The following is a 22,114-nucleotide window of genomic DNA, read 5'->3' on the forward strand; positions in this document are numbered from 1 at the left end:
ATAAAGCAGCTGGGGTGGATGAAATTAAGTCAGAACTCATCAAATACAGTGGAATGTCAGGTCTTAAATGGCTACACAGGATAATTGAAATGGCCTGGGAGTCGGGACAGGTTCCATCAGACTGGACAAAAGCAGTAATCACACCAATCTTTAAACATGGAAACAGAAAAGATTGTAACAACTACAGAGGTATCTCTTTAATCAGCGTTGTGGGTAAAATCTTCTCAGGTATTGTTGAAAGGAAAGTGCGAGTATTAGTTGAGGAGCAATTGGATGAAAATCAGTGTGGGTTTAGGCCTCTTAGAGGTTGTCAGGACCAGATCTTTAGCTTACGACAAATAATGGAGAAGTGTTATGAGTGGAACAGGGAATTGTATCTATGCTTTATAGATCTAGAAAAGGCATATGACCGGGTTCCTAGGAGGAAGTTATTGTCTGTCCTACGAGATTATGGAATAGGAGGCAAACTTTTGCAAGCAATTAAAGGTCTTTACATGGATACTCAGGCAGCAGTTAGAGTTGACGGTAAACTGAGTTCATGGTTCAGAGTAGTTTCAGGGGTAAGACAAGGCTGCAACCTGTCTCCACTGTTGTTCATATTATTTATGGATCATATGTTGAAAACAATAGACTGGCTGGGTGAGATTAAGATATGTGAACACAAAATAAGCGGTCTTGCATATGCGGATGACTTAGTTGTGATGGCAGATTCGATTGAAAGTTTGCAGAGTAATATTTCAGAGCTAGATCAGAAATGCAAGGACTATGGTATGAAGATTAGCATCTCCAAAACGAAAGTAATGTCTGTGGGAAAGAAATATAAACGGATTGAGTGCCAAATAGGAGGAACAAAGTTAGAACAGGTGGACGGTTTCAAGTACTTAGGATGCATATTCTCACAGGATGGCAACATAGTGAAAGAACTGGAAGCGAGGTGTAGCAAAGCTAATGCAGTGAGCGCTCAGCTACGATCTACACTCTTCTGCAAGAAGGAAGTCAGTACCAAGACTAAGTTATCTGTGCACCGTTCAATCTTTCGACCAACTTTGTTGTATGGGAGCGAAAGCTAGGTGGATTCAGGTTACCTTATCAACAAGGTTGAGGTTACTGATATGAAAGTAGCTAGGATGATTGCAGGTACTAATAGATGGGAACAATGGCAGGAGGGTGTCCACAATGAGGAAATCAAAGAAAAACTGGGAATGAACTCTATAGATGTAGCAGTCAGGGCGAACAGGCTTAGATGGTGGGGTCATGTTACACGCATGGGAGAAGCAAGGTTATCCAAGAGACTCATGGGTTCAGCAGTAGAGGGTAGGAGGAGTTGGGGCAGACCAAGGAGAAGGTACCTGGATTCGGTTAAGAATGATTTCGAAGTAATAGGTTTAACATCAGAAGAGGCACCAATGTTAGCACTGAATAGGGGATCATGGAGGAATTTTATAAGGGGGGCTATGCTCTAGACTGAACGCCGAAAGGCACAATCAGTCTTAAATGATGATGATGATGATGATGATGATGATGATGGAATATTTCCAGACTGGTTAAAATATGCTGATGTTAACCCTCTTTACAAGAAGGGGTAAAGAGATACCATCAAACTATTGACCAATTTCATTTTTGCCAGCTTTTTAAAAAATATTTGAAAAGTTTGTGTTACAGCATCTCCTGTGGCTGCAAATAATATATTGTCCAAGTCACAGTTGGCATTCCTTAAGGGTTCCGATATAGAGAGAGCTATCTACATGCACAGTGAGAATTTTCTTAATTCATTAGATTACAAATTAGAGGCTACTGGCACTTTCTGTGACCTCTCAAAAGCCTTTGACTGTATGAACCACAGCATTCTCTTAAGTAAATTAGAATATTTTGGTGTCACCGGCAGTGCTACGAAATGGTTCGTGTCTTATGTAAGTAACAGTAAACACAGGGTGTTGTGAAACACCTGTCCCGTAAGCAGTCTGTCTTCATGTGACTGGAAATTAATTACATGAGGTGTTCCTCAAGGTTCCATCTTGGGTCAGTTGCTTTTTGTTGTGTGCATTAATGACCTCTCGCTGTTACATTCTCTCTCTCTCTATTCGTTTAGTCGGTTCCGACTCTTCGTGACCCCCATGAACCAAATCACGCCACTTTTTTCTGTCTTGCACTTTCTCCCATAGACCTTCCAGGTTGGAACACATTGCTTCTGTGATGCCATCGATCCATCTAATCCTCTGATGTCCTCTTCTTCTAGTTCCTTCAATCTTCCCCAGCATTAATGTTTTTTCCAGCGAGGCATGCCTTTGCATTGTGTGTCCAAAGTAGGTCAGCTTTTGTTTTAACATTAGACCTTCCAGGGAGAAATCTGGTTTAATTTGCTCCAATATTGATCTGTTGGTTCTCTTTGCAGTCCATGGAACTCTAAGTAGTTTCCTCCAACACCACAATTCAAAAGAGTCAATTCTTCGCCATTCAGCCTTTCTAATGGTCCAGGTCTCACAACCATACATCACAACTGGAAAGACCATAGCCCTCACAATACAGATATTTGTTGCTAGTGTTATATCTCTGGACCTTATAACCTTGTCGAGGTTTGACATCGCCTGTCTACCGAGATGCTAAGTTTTTTTGTTTGCAGATGATACAGACATTGCAATTAGTAGCAAGTCAAGTATAGATTTAGAAATGGCTGCTAATCAAATTTTCAATGACATCAATAAATGGTTTAAAGCTAATTCATTCTCATTAAACTTTGAAAAGACCCACTATGTTCAGTTCAGCACCTTTAAGAGATTTCTTTGCAGATTGTGTATAACATATGAAGGCTTGCAGATCAAACTGAGCAAAAGCTGAGCTTTTATCATGCAAAAGTGGGTAATGAGACTCATTTGTGGTGTACATTCAAGAACATTGTGTAGAAACTGGTTCAAGGAACTCTGTATACTAACCACTGCTTCTCAATATATTTATTCCATAATGAAATTTGTTGCAAGTAATATATCTCTATTTTGACCAATAGCTCAATACATGGTATCAATGCTAGAAATAAGAACAATCTAAAAAAAGACTTAAAAACCTTATCTTGGTCCGAAAAGGGGTCAAACATTCGGGAACACACATTTTCAATAAATTGCCAGCAACCATTAAAAACTTGTGGTTTCAGATAAAGCAGTTTAAAACGACACTGAAATAATATTTTAATAGACAACTCCTTTTGCTCTGTAGGTGAATATCTTAACAGGGACTGTTAGACCAGCTTAAGTAAAAATGTCTGTTAGATTTCAGTTTTGACAGAACTTGGTAACAATAGTCAAGATTAGGTATTTTATTTATAAAAAAGTTATTAAAAGTGCATAACTATTTTTCATTCTGGCAGTGTATTAATTCTGTAAATATTAGCTGTTCCAGTTTACTGTAATGTATTCACCTACTATGGCAATCTCCTCACAAATGATCTGGGTAGTGAGTATTATATTGTAATGTTTTATGTTTTTTATGGTGTACTCTCTAGCTTGTTCCAGACCCATGAAAATCTCTCATTTTTGGGTCTATGGAAAAAAATTCTGAAATCCATTGTCTTTCCATTTTGATGGTCAAAAATGCATGGATTTGCCCTGGTGTAGACATAAAATTGATTCGTAGTGTCAACTATGAACTGCCACAGGTCTTCTGACTGAAATATAAGAAAAAATGACAGTATGCTTGACACTTTAACCAACTGATTTTTGCGTCCTGAAGCCCAGTCATCAAACATGTGCTTTAATGTCTGGAAATTGGTTTGTTTGTAATCAAAAGTGTCATTAAGATGTGCTTGTTTCTAAAGTGTTTAACTGTCACTTTCTGAGCCTTTGGATTCTGAATAGGTACTGACTACTCCTCTTGCACAGCCATCGAACTGGTGTGCTGTAGCAGCTGATGTAAAGGGCTGAGGACTTTTACTTCACAATTCTGTTAAATTCACACTCATTGTCAGTCCTAGTATGTACCTGCATGATCTCTCAGTCTGTGCAACCATGGCAACATGACAGTTGTCTTGTGGAAAAGAAGAACACAAAGTTAAACCTGATGACAATATCCAAAGCAAAATTGAATTCTCCAACAAGGGACCACAGCAGCAAATGTAGATGCACACTCAAACATCGAACTGGACCTCTGAGCAACTACTAGAGGAATGGTGCAGAAATTGTATACACATTTGTAGTACACAGGTGCCTGTGACTCAGAATGCATTAACACATCCAAAGCAATGAAGAACTGCTTTGGATGCTTAAACGTGTCAATAGCACTGTAGCTAAACCGAAAGGTTGTGCCTAAACATGACAGTAGCACCAGCGGAGCAGTGGAACAGAGTGAATTAACTTGTCCAGAGCAGTCAAAGAGTTAATTTATTACTCACTGCCTTCATTAAATATCATAAGTAATGAGATTTAAAGAATATTAAGTTTGACTAACACATTTTCATTTACGAATGCTTTATTCACCGGATCAGAACTATTCAGTACCAAAATTAATCACAAAGATGTTATACATAAATCAAGAATGTTTCAAAATACAATGGAACAGCAGTTCACAGTGAATCCCAAAAAATCAGTCAAATATATAAATTTAGAATTACTGTTTGACTTTCTGCATGTAAATTAAATTGAACTCATTCAACTGGCTTCATCAAAAGATTGCCCAGCTGGTTAATCCCATCAATATGTTCCAACAAAATTTCAACATTCAGAAATCTGTCATGAACATAAAAGTGCCAAATCTGTATATATGTTTTGACTGTTGATCGTATTCAGAATTTTTTGCTAGTTTTAATGCAGTAGCATTATCAGCATTAAGTGCTGCTCAGGCATTTCAGCTAATTAAATTGCTGTGTGATGCAACAAAATTAACTCTTTGGCTCCTTCACTTGTGGAAATAATTTATGCTTCTGTCTTAGACAAAGCCACTACCCTATGCGACTGACTAGTCCCTGATACTGACTCATAAAAGTACTTTGTCTTAATGCTGGTTGTTGAACACCTTGCCTGCTTGTCACTAACAAAATCAGTGTCATTATAAACCACCAAAGCCTCTTCCCTATCATAATACTACTATGTACTTTGCGGTCTGCCTTGCAGCAGATCTTGTCATGGGGGAAGCCTCGTCAGAGAGGTCCAATGCATGAGTGTCCAGGGAAGTGATTCCAGTGGTGGTTTCCTGATGAAATGATAATTAGTATGACACAACACCCAGTCCTTAGGCAGAGAAAATCTGTGACCCAGTCAGGAATCGAACCCAGGCCCCTTGGCATGGCAGATTGCTGCGCTAACCACTCAGCTATCAAGACGGACCCTATCATAAATCAAAGGATAATTTAATGTGTCTTCCAAAAACCATAATATGCATTTAACTTGATTCCAGCTCTCAGCAGTTGGTTTTTCCACAGCTTGAACAGTGTTATTCACCGTAAATGTCATGGATGAGTTGATATTAGAAGATAAATAAAACATCTATTTGCCTTGTGACAGTGGACAGAGGGTGAAACTGCTTCATTTAAATCATTCTGTTCATGTCCAATAGGAGTTGAGATAAACAGGATTCGGACATTTGAAATCTTTCCAATATTTATTTTGTGTATTTTTCTTAACTTGTCATAACTGCTCTATCTCCGTTTTGCTGTATTGTTATGCCAAGAATACTGTCATGTTTACCTTCTGTATATCTACATAATTCACGTTGTAAAGAATTCTGAAAAGCTGTGGTTTCTTCTTTTATCAGCCAAGAATTAGGTCATCTACATCACCAAATTATGACCCAAAGCCTATTGTCATTGTTGAGACAGCAACCAAACACAAATTTATTTTAAATTCCTTTATTCGAAAGGTACTGTACCAGTTTTGAATCATTACAATTCATCACCAGATGGCTTTCATGCTTTCCTTAGAACATGTGGTGCGTAAAAAAAATGCACCACATGTTCTAATGAAAGCATGAAAGCCGTCTGATTATGAATTGTAATTATTTGAAACTAGTAACAGTACCTTTTGAATAAAAGAACTTAAAATAAATTTGTGGCTGGTTGCTGTCTCAACACCATAAACATTTGTCTTCAAATAACAGCCATGGTCTCCAACCATGTCATTATATGATAAAATTGTATTGTCATTGTGTTTAAATTAAAATAGACAAAAAGACATGTACATGATCTGTATTATCATTGAAACATTCTGATTGTTCTATATATACTTCAGGTACACCATTCAAAAAAGCTGTTCACACATCAATTTCTTTTACCAAATTTTTTTTTATTTTTCATTTTTTTATGCAGCTACCTGTAGCTAAGATCGACTGGTGTCATAATGTGCAACAGGACTAAATGCATCTTCATAACTGAGTTCTGGTTTCTGAACATTCCCTCTATCGATCAACTGGGCTTTGAAGCAAGTACCTCCATTGGGTGAAACTTTGCAATATAGTACCCAGTGATTCAGCAATACTTTGATATTTATAGGATATTCAACTAACAGCCGCATATTGTTTCTCTCAACGCTTTCCAGTCTGATGGGACTTAAAAGTCCCTTCCTATTCATAGTTTCATAAAACAGCATGAAGGTGCATTCATGCATCCCCATCTGTTGGGAAGTCTATGTCCTTCTCCTGTGCCAAAGGAAACTTTTTGCTGTGATTGTTCAGCATCTCTGCCCACAGATGACAATAAAAGACAGGTTGCATATCTGCATTGTTTGTTACATCATAAGAGTTTATGAATCATGCTGATGTGAAAGGACATTGTAATGAAACTTTTGATTTGTATAATCTACTTTTTATAAATTTTTCATACCTGCTTCCATAAGTATTACTAAATAATTTATCTGATCAGACAGATTGACTATATCCTTTTTAACAATATAATGAAAAGGATAGATTGCTACTCATCATAAAGATGACACATTGAGTTGCAGGTAGGCACAACAGAAAGACTGTTATGTACTTTTCTTTATATTGCTGGTATTCCGACCTGGAATCTCTGTTTTACTTGCAGTGGTAATAGTCTCCACAAATTTTAAATCTTTTGGTTTAATCCTTCATAGTTTGGGTAGGAAATTGTAAAGCATTTCAGTTTCTTCATTAGTAGCTTGCATCCATTTTTCGTTTTCATTTGACTGCAGTACCCCCAAAAATAATTCAAAAAGACACAAACATTTTCATATGCTATCCATACTCACTTTTTACCATTTTTACAGCTTTTTCTTAACAAAACAGTGGTGTTCAGCATACTCATTCAAGCTCATAATTTCCATTCCTACTAAAGCTTGTGTTGTGCAATTCTTAGATAGTTGTCTCCCAGACTCTTTATCATTCAGCATTTCCTTCTATTGTAGTATTCTCAGATTGACTTTATCCATGACCTGGTCTCTCAATCTTTTCATGGTCTTCCAAGTTCTGTTCATTTCAAAGCTCTTCTTGGTAGTCTTTCTTCTCCCATTCTTTGTATGTGGCCAAACTATTTTAGAAAATCCAGGATGGAATGTAACAATATTATGAAATGGAAAGTTTCCACTCACCATATAGCGGAAATGCTGAATTGCAGATAGGCACAACTAAAAGACTGTCACAAATAAAGCTTTCCGCCCATAAGGCCTTTGTCAAAAACAGACGACAGACAGACAGACAGACAGACACACACACACACACACACACACACACACACACACACACACACACACACACACACACACACACACTCATGAAACGCAACTCACACACACGACTGCAGTCTCAGGCAACTGTAGCCACACTATGGCAGAGTGGCTACAGTTGCCTGAACTGAACATAACAGTCTAGATTACAGCTGTAAGGAAAACTGTTTTTGCAATTATATAATCATTGTGTTGATTAAAGATGTGATGTAACTGCTGACATGTTTCCTCTCTTTACAGCACACATATTATTTGATGATGCTTTTGAAACAACTGATGGAGATCGCGTTGTCAATAGCTATGTAAAGCTGCTAGTGTCAGTAATTGATGAGGCTGCTACACTTGTTCATGGCACAACTATCAGACTTAGGCCTCCTGTAAAGTACCCAACACCTTATGGTGGCCGTCTTGTGTGGACCCTTCCAGGCAAGACAAAAATATATTGCCACCTTAAAGATGGCGACAAAATTAGAACCAGGAAACGTTGGAGTCAGGTGTGTATTCTGAATTTAACATATATAATGAGCTATAAGTGTTAAGCACACGTTTTTTCATCTAGAAACTCCTTTTTAACCTGTGTGTTCCTTCCATTGTTATTTCCAGATATAACTTTAAATGTGAACATTTTAGTTTAGGCTTTACTGTGACTGTTATTGACATCGAATGAAACAACAAGTTTGCTGTTACCAGTCACTGCGTATTTATCTCCATGATGCATTTCAAATGCTTAAACCTCCATCATCAGGTGGATTTGGATTTGATAGTGTGACGTATGTTGTTGTATTATGATTGTTGGAGGAACTTGTGATGAAGCAAGCTGGGATAATTTTAATTCCCCTCTTGTCTTGCCATCTAAATTTGTTTTTTTTTTTTTTTTTTTTAATTTGAACTAATTACCATTAACATACATAAGTTTTAATCCCCATTCCCATAAAAGTGAAAGATTGACCCTTAGTTTTAAAGAATATAACATTTTGTGCTTAGTTTTATCTATCTAATTGATTTTATAATTATTTCAACTATTCCTAGTTAGTATCTTTCATTATAGGGTGAAATCAGTAATTGTTTTGTAACTTAAATACGATTGTTGACATATAAACAAATATAAATTCTATACTAATTACAAACATTTGGAAGATGAAATACTAGTAATCGTATAGTATCTATTTGACTCTATTCGAAAACGAGTCAGCAAAGCCAGCCCTTAATTAATTCCAAAGTAATTAACAGTTTTGTCAGAAGTATTGTTTGCATAACTATATATGTTAATTTCATGATTTAAACAAATAAATCAGCTTAACAGTTGTAGTAGAAGAAATTGTTAAACAGAACCAATTTTTCAATGTATTCAGTTAATTTAATGAGTTAAGTTTTAATTGTAATTTCTGTAAGTTTAACTTTGAACAATGTGTAGTTTCAGTACCTATTATTGTGATGATATATAAGAGCCCAATTTTTGGTCCCGAGACAGTCAGCCCACAGCCGTATTTCCGATGAGAAACCTGTGTTGATTAGAACTTTAACAATGTTTCAACTTAACCGCAAAATAAGTATTGCACAATTAGACCGTAAAAACAATGACAGTGTCTGATGCATACGTACCTGATTATTCTTCAATAACTGTGAAAGTAAAAGACAGTGAAACGCAACGGTGCATCTGTTGGCTACATTATTTACAGTAGACAGTGTCCAAATTAGAAGCCCCATTTTTCAGCCAGTGTAGCAACGCAGTATGTCAACACCGAGAACAACAAACGAAATAAATAAAGCAGGCAGAAATGTCTCGAAGTTGTGGCGCTGTATCTAGTGACCACAACTTCCTTTCACTGTTGTAACATATCACATGTATGCTGTCATATTTTGTAAACAAAGGTGGCATCTGGAAACTATACTTTACAAAATATGGCAATATTCATGTGATATGTTATGGAAGTGAAAGGAAGCTGTGACCACTGGAGACAGAGCCACAAGTTGCTCCAAAAATTGTATCACAACACACACATATGTCATACTAACAAATGTAAATCCACCTGATGAAGGTTTAAACCTCTGAAATATATCATGGAGATAAATAAACAGTGGCAGTTAACAGTATGTGTTGTTTCATTTGACTTCCAGATCTACTAGAGATTAGATTAGATTAGATTAATACTAGTTCCATAGATCATGAATACGATATTTCGTAATGATGTGGAACGAGTCGAATTTTCTAATACATGACATAATTAGGTTAATTTAACAACATACTTAAGTTAATATAACAACTTTATTTTTTTGTGTGTTTTTTGTTTTTCTTTATTTTTTATTTTTATTTTTTTTATTTTTTAAATATTTTTTCTTTTTTTTCTTAATTTATATCTAAAAATTCCTCCATGGAGTAGAAGGAGTTGTCATTCAGAAATTCTTTTAATTTCTTCTTGAATACTTGTTGGTTATCTGTCAGACTTTTGATACTATTTGGTAAGTAACCAAAGACTTTAGTGCCAGTATAATTCACCCCTTTCTGTGCCAAAGTTAGATTTAATCTTGAATAGTGAAGCTCATCCTTTCTCCTAGTATTGTAGTTATGCACACTGCTATTACTTTTGAATTGGGTTTGGTTGTTCATAACAAATTTCATAAGAGAGTATATATACTGAGAAGCTACTGTGAATATCCCTAGATCCTGAAATAAATGTCTGCAGGATGATCTTGGTTGGACTCCAGCTATTATTCTGATTACACACTTTTGTGCAATAAATACTTTATTCCTCAGTGATGAATTCCCCCAAAATATGATGCCATATGAAAGCAATGAGTGAAAATAGGCGTAGTAAGCTAATTTACTAAGATGTTTATCACCAAAATTTGCAATGACCCTTATTGCATAAGTAGCTGAACTCAAACGTTTCAGCAGATCATCAATGTGTTTCTTCCAATTTAATCTCTCATCAATGGACACACCTAAAAATTTGGAATATTCTACCTTAGCTATATGCTTCTGATTAAGGTCTATATTTATTAATGGCGTCGTACCATTCCCTGTACGGAACTGTATGTATTGTGTCTTATCAAAATTCAGTGAGAGTCCATTTACAAGGAACCACTTAGTAATTTTCTGAAAGACAGTATCGACAATTTCATCAGTTAATTCTTGTTTGTCAGGTGTGATTACTATACTTGTATCATCAGCAAAGAGAACTAACTTTGCCTCTTCATGAATATAGAATGGCAAGTCATTAATATATAATAATAACAACAAAGGACCCAAGACTGACCCTTGTGGAACCCCATTCTTGATAGTTCCCCAGTTTGAGGAATGTGCTGATTTTTGCATATTATGAGAACTGCTTATTTCAACTTTCTGCACTCTTCCAGTTAGGTACGAATTAAACCATTTGTGCACTGTCCCACTCATGCTACAATACTTGAGCTTGTCTAGCAGAATTTCATGATTTACACAATCAAAAGCCTTTGAGAGATCACAAAAAATCCCAATGGGTGGTGTTCGGTTATTCAGATCATTCAAAATTTGATTGGTGAAAGCATATATGGCATTTTCTGTTGAAAAACCTTTATGGAAATCAAACTGACACTTTGTTAGTACTTCATTTTTACAGATATGTGAAGCTACTCTTGAATACATTACTTTCTCAAAAATTTTGGATAAAGCTGTTAGAAGGGAGATTGGACGGTAATTGTTGACATCAGATCTATCCCCCTTTTTATGCAAAGGTATAACAATAGCATATTTCAGTCTATCAGGGAAAATGCCCTGTTCCAGAGAGCTATTACACAGGTGGCTGAGAATCTTACTTATCTGTTGAGAACAAGCTTTCAGTATTTTGCTGGAAATGCCATCAATTCCATGTGAGTTTTTGCTTTTAAGCAAGTTTATTATTTTCATAATTTCAGAGGGAGAAGTGGGTGAGATTTCAATTGTATCAAATTGCATAGGTATGGCCTCTTCCATTAACAGCCTAGCATCTTCTAATGAACACCTGGATCCTACTATATCCACAACATTTAGAAAATGATTATTAAAAATATTTTCAACTTCTGACTTTTTGTTCGTAAAGTTTTCATTCAATTTGATGGTAATACTGTCTTCCTCTGCTCTTGGTTGACCTGTTTCTCTTTTAATAATTTATTGTATGACTTACTTCATAAATTATTGACCCTATTACCAAAGGCTAATAAGTTTTTATATGTACTCAAGAACACAGCTCTGCCTTTCTCCACATTAAAAAAAATAAAAAATAAAATAAAAAAATAAAATACAGTGTATCATTGCAGATAACAAAACTTTGATGTTACATTTCATTCACTCATTCATCAATATCTAATTTGAGTAATATTGGTCTAATCACACATTCTGGTTGGAAATGAATTTCATCTGTTTCTGTTGATATATATTTTACAATGAAACAGACATATCTACAGGAAGTGTGGTTTCAAATACTGTTGGTAGACGAATATATGCATTTAAAAGTAGAAAAAAATTGTTACCTGGCATTCAGAACTGTTAGTTCCTTCCTCCATCTGCTGATTAATACTGCACAGTCCTTCTGTCTGTTATTTTAATAGGTGGCAATGTTCTCTTATTTACTAAAAACATATTATGACACTTGCAATGCAAGTGATCTCCACATAGTTGCAGCAACTATTAAAGGGCTTGACAACATTGGGCACAGGGGAATGTTTACATACAATAAGTTGCCAGAAAATACACGTTTTAAAAAACAGGCTTAGGGTAAAAATGGGAAACAAAGCTCCTAAGATTGGGAGAGGCTTTGTGAACGACCTGAATAAGCAGAAACATTTCAGGTAGAAGAAGACTAAACATTTCTTTGTAGCTGTTGGAAGTGTCACTATGTGATTCTTTTATTGTTTATGTAACATATTGTTGTTTCCAGCCTCATATATTTTGGTTTTAATTGAATGAATTTGCGATAGTTGTCTTAATATGCAAAACATATTTCTCTTAGTGGGGTAAATCTGTTAATAACAATGTCAAGACAGATGAACATTGTGGTACAGCTATTTGGGATGTCAGATTAGCTAAATTTTAGAGAAACAAGTGCATAATTTTATAAATCTATAATTCTTTCAGCACTTCTTCACAATATTGAATACTGTGTTCTTACAAAAAGGATTGTGGATAAAATACGAAGTGCAGAAATGAAATCTCTCAGAAGAACAAGAGGTTACATAAAAGTAGACAACATGTGAAATAAAATATTGTGACAGAAGCTGGAAGTAGAACTGCCAGTTAAATGTAGAATTAGTAAATACAGTAACACACAGCACAAACATGTACAGAACGTGGAAACAAATCACTTTTCAATGCAGAGTTATTTGGTGAACTGGCTGCTAGATTAAATGTAGGAAGATTTAAGATGAGATTGTAGACAATTTGTGCAGACAGAACAAGATTAACGTATAAAGTAAAGAAGAAGAAGATAATTTTCATAAATTTTTTTAATCACAAAATTAATTTTCAGGTAATGTATATGTATTACTTGCTTGGACATAGACTGATGGAAAAACCAATATCAGTTCATCAAAAGGAAGCTATCGCCAGAAACACCTATCTTCTAGCTATGGATGGGGATATTGACTTTCAGCCTGAAGCTGTGCTCTTATTGGTTGATCTAATGAAAAAGGACCCAAATTTAGGTGCCGCCTGTGGACGTATTCATCCCATCGGTTCGGGTAAGATGCATGAAACAAATGCACAAAAAAATGCATGATTGGTTCATAAGTTCATTTGTCAGAAATACAGTTTAGATATGAACATCTAATATTTGTGTAAGAAGTAAAATTAAATTAAAAAAGTATTAAACTGACTAAAAGACAAAAAATCTGATCAGTATTTCTGTTTAGGAGGTACAATGCCCATTATTGCTAATAGAAGTACTTAAATAGGGAAACAGTACACATACCTTTTGGAATAATAGGTTCCTTCTTCAAAGAGGCAAGGAAAAATTGTTTTGGATGTTTAAAAAGGGAGAGGGTAACAAGTCACTCAACCCTAAACTGAAAAAGATGAAATGAAGGATTGTTGCTGTTTGGCTTTATGCCAGTGATGAGATCATTGTAGATGAATCATGAGCTCAGATTTGGGAAAGATAGGGAAGGGAATTGGCTCTGTGCTTCTTATCGTAAGAGATTTAGGGCAGTACTCAGACCAAATTAAGAGGGGTGAATGGAGAGAGGAAAAGGTGGGGTAAAACACACCGGAGAGAGTAGCAGGTCAAATATTGTGCACAGGTAAGCAACTGTGCCAGCTTCAGTTCAGAGTTGATAGGATAGAGTGAGAAGAAAATATGGAGAGAAAATGTAAAGTTAAAAAATTAGTGTAATAAGAATTAGGAAAAGGAGAAAATAGACAAGGAAAAAAGACAGAGAGAGTAAAATTACACTGTCCAGTCACTTTAATGTGATCACCAGTCAAAAGCCTGAGTAACCATCTTTTGCAACTAGGACCACAGCAAGACATGCAGAACTTCAACTTCAATGAGAAATTGTTAATTTCATATAACTATAGCATATGTAGTACATACATAATGGACAAAAGGGAGAAAATTATGTACTTAAAAAGTAGAATTGTAGCATGTGGAGACCCTTCCACCTTGCTACATTTCATAGGAACTACTGTGTGAAAAAAGCTACAAAAATATTCAGTCAAACAAAATTCTAGCTTTCGCAACCAACGGTTGCTTCGTCAGGAAAGAGGGAAGGAGAGGGAAAGACGAAAGAATGTGGGTTTTAAGGGAGAGGGTAAGGAGTCATTCCAATCCCGGGAGCAGAAAGACTTACCTTAGGGGGAAAAAAGGATGGGCATACACTCGCACACACACACATATCTATCCACACATATACAGACACAAGCAGACATATTCAAAGACAAAGAGTTTGGGCAGAGATGTCAGTCGAGACGGAAGTGCAGAGGCAAAGATGTTGTTGAATGACAGGTGAGGTATGAGTGGAGGCAACTTGAAATTAGTGGAGATTGAGGCCTGGTGGGTAATGGGAAGAGAGGATATATTGAAGAGCAAGTTCCCATCTCCGGAGTTCGGATAGGTTGGTGTTAGTGGGAAGTATCCAGATAACCCGGACGGTGTAACACTGTGCCAAGGTGTGCTGGCCTTGCACCAAGGCATGTTTAGCCACAGGGTGATCCTCAATACCAACAAACACTGTCTGCCTGTGTCCATTCATGCGAATGGACAGTTTGTTGCTGGTCATTCCCACATAGGATGCGTCACAGTGTAGTCAGGTCAGTTGGTAAATCATGCGGGTGCTTTCACATGTGGCTCTGCCTTTGATCGTGTACACCTTCCGGGTTACAAGACTGGAGTAGGTGGTGGTGGGAGGGTGCATGGGACAGGTTTTACACCGGGGGCAGTTACAAGGGTAGGAGCCAGAGGGTAGGGAAGGTGGTTTGGGGATTTCATAGGGATGAACTAACAGGTTACGAAGGTTAGGTGGACGGTGGAAAGACACTCTTGGTGGAGTGGGGAGGATTTCATGAAGGATGGATCTCATTTCAGGGCAGGATTTGAGGAAGTCATATCCCTGCTGGAGAGCCACATTCAGAGTCTGGTCCAGTCCCGGAAAGTATCCTGTCACAAGTGGGGCACTTTTGTGGTTCTTCTGTGCGAGGTTCTGGGTTTGAGGGGATGAGGAAGTGGCTCTGGTTATTTGCTTCTGTACCAGGTCGGGAGGGTAGTTCCGGGATGCGAAAGCTGTTGTCAGGTTGTTGGTGTAATGGTTCAGTGATTCCGGACTGGAGCAGATTCGTTTGCCACGAAGACCTAGGCTGTAGGGAAGGGACCGTTTGATGTGGAATGGGTGGAAGCTGTCATTATGGAGGTACTGTTGCTTGTTGGTGGGTTTGATGTGGACGGATGTGTGAAGCTGGCCATTGGACAGATGGAGGTCAACGTCAAGGAAAGTGGCGTGGGATTTGGAGCAGGACCAGGTGAATCTTTGGTTCCATCAGATTCACCTGGTCCTACTCCAAATCCCACGCCACTTTCCTTGATGTTGACCTCCATCTGTCCAATGGCCAGCTTCACACGTCCGTCCACATCAAACCCACCAACAAGCAACAGTACCTCCATTATGACAGCTTCCACCCATTCCACATCAAACGGTCCCTTCCCTACAGCCTAGGTCTTTGTGGCAAACGAATCTGCCTAGTCCGGAATCCCTGAACCATTACGCCAACAACCTGACAACAGCTTTCACATCCCGCAACTACCCTCCCGACCCGGTACAGAAGCAAATAACCAGAGCCACTTCCTCATCGCCTCAAACCCAGAACCTCCCACAGAAGAGCCACAAAAGTGCCCCACTTGTGACAGGATACTTTCCGGGACTGGACCAGACTCTGAATGTGGGTCTCCAGCAGGCATACGACTTCCTCAAATCCTGCTCTGAAATGAGATCCATCCTTCATGAAATCCTCCCCACTCCACCAAGTGTGTGTTTCCGCCGTCCACCTAACCTTCGTAACCTGTTAGTTCATCCCTATGAAATCCCCAAACCACCTTCCCTACCCTCTGGCTCCTACCCTTGTAACCGCCCCCGGTGTAAAACCTGTCCCATGCACCCTCCCACCACCACCTACTCCAGTCCTGTAACCCAGAAGGTGTACACGATCAAAGGCAGAGCCACGTGTGAAAGCACCCACGTGATTTACCAACTGACCTGCCTACACTGTGATGCATTCTATGTGGGAATGACCAGCAACAAACTGTCCATTCGCATGAATGGACACAGGCAGACAGTGTTTGTTGGTAATGAGGATCACCCTGTGGCTAAACGTGCCTTGGTGCAAGGCCAGCACACCTTGGCACAGTGTTACACCGTCCGGGTTATCTGGATACTTCCCACTAACACCAACCTATCCGAACTCCGGAGATGGGAACTTGTTCTTCAATATATCCTCTCTTCCCGTTACCCACCAGGCCTCAATCTCTGCTAATTTCAAGTTGCTGTCACTCATACCTCACCTGTCATTCAACAACATCTTTGCCTCTGCACTTCCACCTCGACTGACATCTCTGCCCAAACTCTTTGTCTTTGAATATGTCTGCTTGTGTCTGTATATGTGTGGATGGATATGTGTGTGTGTGTGTGTGCGAGTGTATACCAGTCCTTTTTTTCCCCCTAAGGTAAGTCTTTCCGCTCCCAGGATTGGAATGACTCCTTACCCTCTCCCTTAAAACCCACATCCTTTCGTCTTTCCCTCTCCTTCCCTATTTCCTGACGAAGCAACCGTTGGTTGCGAAAGCTAGAATTTTGTGTGTATGTTTGTGTTAGTTAGTGTGTCTATCGACCTGCCAGCGCTTTCATTTGGTAAGTCACATCATCTTTGTTTTTAGATATATTTTTCCCACGTGGAATGTTTCCCTCTATTATATTCAAAATATTCAGTCAGGTGTAATAAGATTTCAAAGTGGGGCAAAGATTTGCAACTTGCGTGAGATGTTCATAAATGTGAAATTGGGAACTTAAAATATGTACATGATATCTTACGACTACAATATCAGCAAGTTACAATGTGAATCAGTCAACTCAAACAAATAACTGTGTGTAACAATTTGTAGGGATATGAAATGCACTGACCACACAGATTAAGTTGTAGGTAAAGTCGGTGATAGACTTCGATTCATTGGTGGAATACTAGGGAATTGCAACAAGTCTACATAAGAGATTCCTTACAAAACACTCTTTCAAACCATCGTAGGTTATTTCTGATGTGTGTGGCAGCCATACCAGATTGGAGTAACAAGAAATATTGAACATATACAAAGAAGAGCAAGTCTCACAGGATGCTAAAGACACTGAACTGGTAGATGCTTGAAGATAGGAGCAAAGCATCCTGTAATGAAAGGCACAAAACAGTCTGAGAAAGTCTACTTAACGATGTTTCAGGAACCAGCTGTAAGTGATGAATTTGGGAATGTAGTGAAACTCTCTCCATAACATTCCTTTAGGTATTGCAAGAACAAGACTGGATTATTTACAGCATGCACAGGAGGGGTTTGAACAATCATTCTTTTCACACTCCATATCTGAAAGGGATGGGAAGAAGCCATAATAACTGGTACAATGTAACGTACTCCTTGTCATGTGCATCACAGTGGTTTGTAGGGTATGGCTGTAGATGAAAATGATATGTGTATAATAGAAAGCACTCTGGTGTCTGTGAGTCAAGCTGTAGAACATGTTTAGCAACTGGGTACTGCATGTAGCCTAAGCAGACCATTCTTTGGTGGTGGTGGTCTTCTCTGTACAGAGAGCTGTCTAGTTAACACATGTTACTTGGTAAACAATACCGGAATTTTTACATATTGCCCTGCCTTTAGTGTTGTATGTCTTTTCAGTGGTGGGTTGATGTTTTAAAATGCTTTGTAGTGGGAACTGTTGCAGACCTTCAGGTTGGAATGTTGGCTTGGGAAAGTCTTATGGTTTGATGTGGATGTTCTGCAGATTGAGATGGTGACTGACTTAGAAGTGGGAGATAATCAGAGGTTATCGCAGAGAGATAGTCTCATTTCAGGACTTGGCATTGTGAAATTATACGATTGACGTATTCAAGTCCTGAGTGATTCTGAGTGACTAGAGGTTTGCCTTTGGCATTTTTGAAAAGGAGCTATGTTGATTGAAGGGACAGAAGAGGAGACTTTGTGGAAGATTTGTTTGTGGTTAAGGTCAATGGGGTAATTGTATGAGAGAAAACTGTGAAAGAAGCTACTTGCACAGGTATTCAGGGATTTGGTGTTAGAGCAGATATGTTAATCATGGATACCTCATTTGTAGGGGAGGGATTGTTTAAGGTGGAAGGAGTGGCTGCTCTAGAAGTGAAGATATTGTTGCCTGTTGCCTATAAAACAAAGCACCATTGTAACTAAAAGTCTTCATGAAAGTAATGGAAACTACTCATGGAACATGTTTAGAATAGTTTTGTAACAGTCTTTCTGTTGCATACAGCTGTAATTTTCATGTTATGGATACGTACAGGGTGATCCATTTGAGATGTCAGAAAAGTATATTATTATTTTTATTACATTAATTTATGTACATCTGAGCATTTTTCTGTAATGTACTTGAAAATGGTCAGAGCTGACAATAACTGACCATGCTCTGGGAGGCCCACCAACAGCTTGAGTCGACACAAATTGGCACACTCAGTGTGTCTCGATTATTTATATAGTATGCAAAACTTTGAGTTGTTGTAGAGACACAGCAAGTTTTCAAACATTCATACAATGTAGGGTATGACCTGTCACACCAAGACATTGCTAATTAGTACAATATGTTCATGGAAAATAGATTATAGATGCCTCATACAAGCAGAAGGCGGTGTGATAGAAACAAGGAGGAAGATATTCAACTAACCATGACTCAAAGCCCTCGAAAGTCACTCTCCTGCATATCAGCAGAACTGAATACATCAAACACATGCCAGAGGACTGTTAGACAGTACCTTAACCTGTATCTGTACCATATTCAGTGCACACAAGCACTAGCACGGCTGAATTATGGAGCTCGACTCCAAATTGTTACAATGAGGTGTAGGTGGTAGGAAGCGGATAGTCATTGGCTGAGTCAATGGCTGTTCACAGACGAAGCCACATTTCATGTGAGTCGCCAAATCAACGTGCTTAACTGCATCGTTTGGGGAATTGAGAATACACATGTCTCAGATGTCTACAAACGAAACCACATTTAATGTGAGTGGCTGAGTCAACAAGCTGAACTGCAGAATTTGGGGAACTGAGAATACACGTGTTTCATACAAACTTGAAAGAGCCACCTGCAAAGTGAAAGTGCGTTGCAGAATGAGCCATGAGAAAGTCTTCAATCCATTCTTTTTTGTGGAGACCATTTGAACCTGCAGTTACCTTGAAATTATTGAGCAATGTGGTCCCTCTATTACAGCAAGTTGGGGTATTGGACACTATTATCTATCACCAGAATGGAATTGCAATACATTGGGCTCTGGTAGAGTGGGAACAATAAAACCAGATATCCAATGATCACTGGTGCTGCTGTGCTGGACCTATCCCATGGCCTCTGAATACCCTGACCTAACACCTACAGATTTTTTTTGTGGGCTGTGTCAAGTCAACGGTGTATGAACAAAGACCACAGAATCTGGCTGACCTATGGAAGCAGATTTCAGCAGCCTTTCAGAAAATCACTCCAGAAATGCTGCACATCATGTGGTGCAACATGTATCTGAGATATGATGTGTGGAGCATTTGCAATGGCAGACATGTTGAGTGCTAAAGTGCTGTGCCAAAAACTTAAGAACACAAATTCCAGGCCCTCCTACATATGTTTGTACAAATGATAAATTTGCATAGTATGTTGCATATAATGTTTTACTTTTCTGACATCTCAAATGAACCACCCTATATAAGTAGTGCGTTGCTAATAGATAAACACTGTACAACTGATCTGGCATGGCAAAAGTCTGTGATGATGAGGGAAGAAATCTATACCAGGTTCTCTTCCTGGTTATAGGTATTTGATAATGTTCTGTTCAGGTGGTTGGATGATGATGTGAATGTGTTGAATTACATCTGCACGTTTTTCACACCACATCAGAATTTATTTATTTATTTATTTTTTAGTTTGAATTTAGACACTGTCATTACAGAAAATTGCATACTTGTTATACATCAGAATCTTTGCTATTGGCTAATTCTGGCAACAAGAATTGTCTACATAATACTTCATCAGAGTACATGTATGTAGAAAGTGGCCAGCCTGACATGTAAACTCTCTTGCAGTGTGCTTTTCACTTGTGCTGTCACACTGTGTAGAACCTTAGCACTTTATTTTCATTATTTATATCCAAAATATTGTTGATTTCAAGACTCATTGTAACAGACTTGCAGCATATCATAAATTATTTGCTTTATGCAATAGATTTTATCTAGCTCTGATTCATCACTATTATCACAGCTGTAAACTGGAACTCAAAATTGTTACAGATTGCAGATGTTTTCAGTCTTCCAGAATGCTCTTAACATCTTGTGAGTTCTCTGTCTGTGAATTTCTTTCTCTATTCAGTTTGCCTGCATTGTTACTCCAGGAGACTTGAATGTTTGAATTCTCTTGATAGCACCAGCTTTTGTCATGATCTTTTTTTGGTTCATCTTTTTGGTATTTTCTCAGAGGAGATATGTAGTCTGATCTTTCAGCCTTCTCTCTGATGATCTCAGTTTGCTTTAAAGCTATTTCTGTATTATCTGTGAGTATTGCCAGATCATTAGCAAATGCCAGACAGCCAATATCTAGTCCTTTGGTTTTCCTTCCAAGCTTGACTGGTTTATAAAGTCCATGTACTTCATTTCTTTTTACCATTCCCTGATGACTTTGTATAACAGCATATTGAACAATAGTGGTGAAACACCATCGTCTTGTCCCACTCCTGTTCTAATCTTTTAGGGCTGAGATAACTCTCTAATGAATTTAATAATATTGATTTGGTGTTTGTCAGTATCTGATAACTTTCACTGTCTTCTCATTGAGGCCACTTCCTTCCATTACTTGTATCAGTGGTGGCCTATCTATAGGGTCATATACGTTTTTGGGGGGGAAAAAAAAGGGGGGGGGGCGCATATGGTCTCTCTGATTTTCATTGTATGGTGTCTCGGGATTGCCTTTATACTGAGCATCTCATCAGTACAGGATCTTCCCAGTCTGAAGCCTGCTTGGTATTGTCTTACACCGTTTTCCAGTTGGAACTGCGTTCTGTTCTAACCTACTTCCTTGCTATGTTGACTTCAATATTCATAGTGTTTACATTTTTCGAACTTTGCAAAAGTTTATTTTGCTTATGTTCATGTAAAACAAGCACTTTGGATTGAGCAAATGTTGGTAAAATAATAAAGTGGATAGTTTTTGTACTTAACATGTAGCACTCATCTGTAGATGGATAATTTTTTTTTGTTGGCTCTCTGTCTAGTGGTATAGTTCTTCTCCTTGCAAGAGGAAGTTGGGTTTTAATTTTGAAATAAAAGGTGGTTATAATTAAACTTCCACTACTTGAGAGGCCCAAAAAAAATAGTGATTGTAGGATAATGAAACTTTGTGGATCATTTGTAAGGACTTGTGGATGAGAAGTAATGAACAAACCATTTAAAGAAACACATTTTAATTCCCACATGATGGGTAACATTTGTTAACTGCAGACCATGTTTATATCACAGGTTAGAAATGCTGCTTAATGTTATGACCATCTGCATCCACAACAGCCTGCAACTGCACTAGAGATATATCATTTCACAGTTGTTCACAGCACTGTTTGAATGGTGAACCATGCATGCTTGTTTAACTGTCATGACAGCTTGTGAAGTGCTTGAAGATCACACATCATGGCCAGTCTTCTTAGCATCCTCAGCAACAGCAACTTCTTCAACAATTTGTGACACAGGAATAAATCCCAA

The 22,114-nt window shown here is 38.0% G+C and overlaps 1 protein-coding gene across 1 annotated transcript in view; it reads left to right on the forward strand.

Annotated features, from left to right (window-relative positions):
* LOC126485065 (chitin synthase chs-2-like) overlaps positions 1-22,114 on the forward strand; it is a 271,806-nt gene that overhangs the window by 124,705 nt on the left and 124,987 nt on the right. The window contains exons 10-11 of the mRNA XM_050108667.1: positions 7,899-8,152; positions 13,142-13,352. Of these exons, the coding sequence (XP_049964624.1) occupies positions 7,899-8,152; positions 13,142-13,352 (465 nt within the window). The remainder of the gene's footprint in view (positions 1-7,898; positions 8,153-13,141; positions 13,353-22,114) is intronic.

This window comes from Schistocerca serialis, chromosome 6 (assembly GCF_023864345.2).
Source record: "Schistocerca serialis cubense isolate TAMUIC-IGC-003099 chromosome 6, iqSchSeri2.2, whole genome shotgun sequence".
NCBI classification, from domain to species: Eukaryota; Metazoa; Arthropoda; class Insecta; order Orthoptera; family Acrididae; genus Schistocerca; species Schistocerca serialis.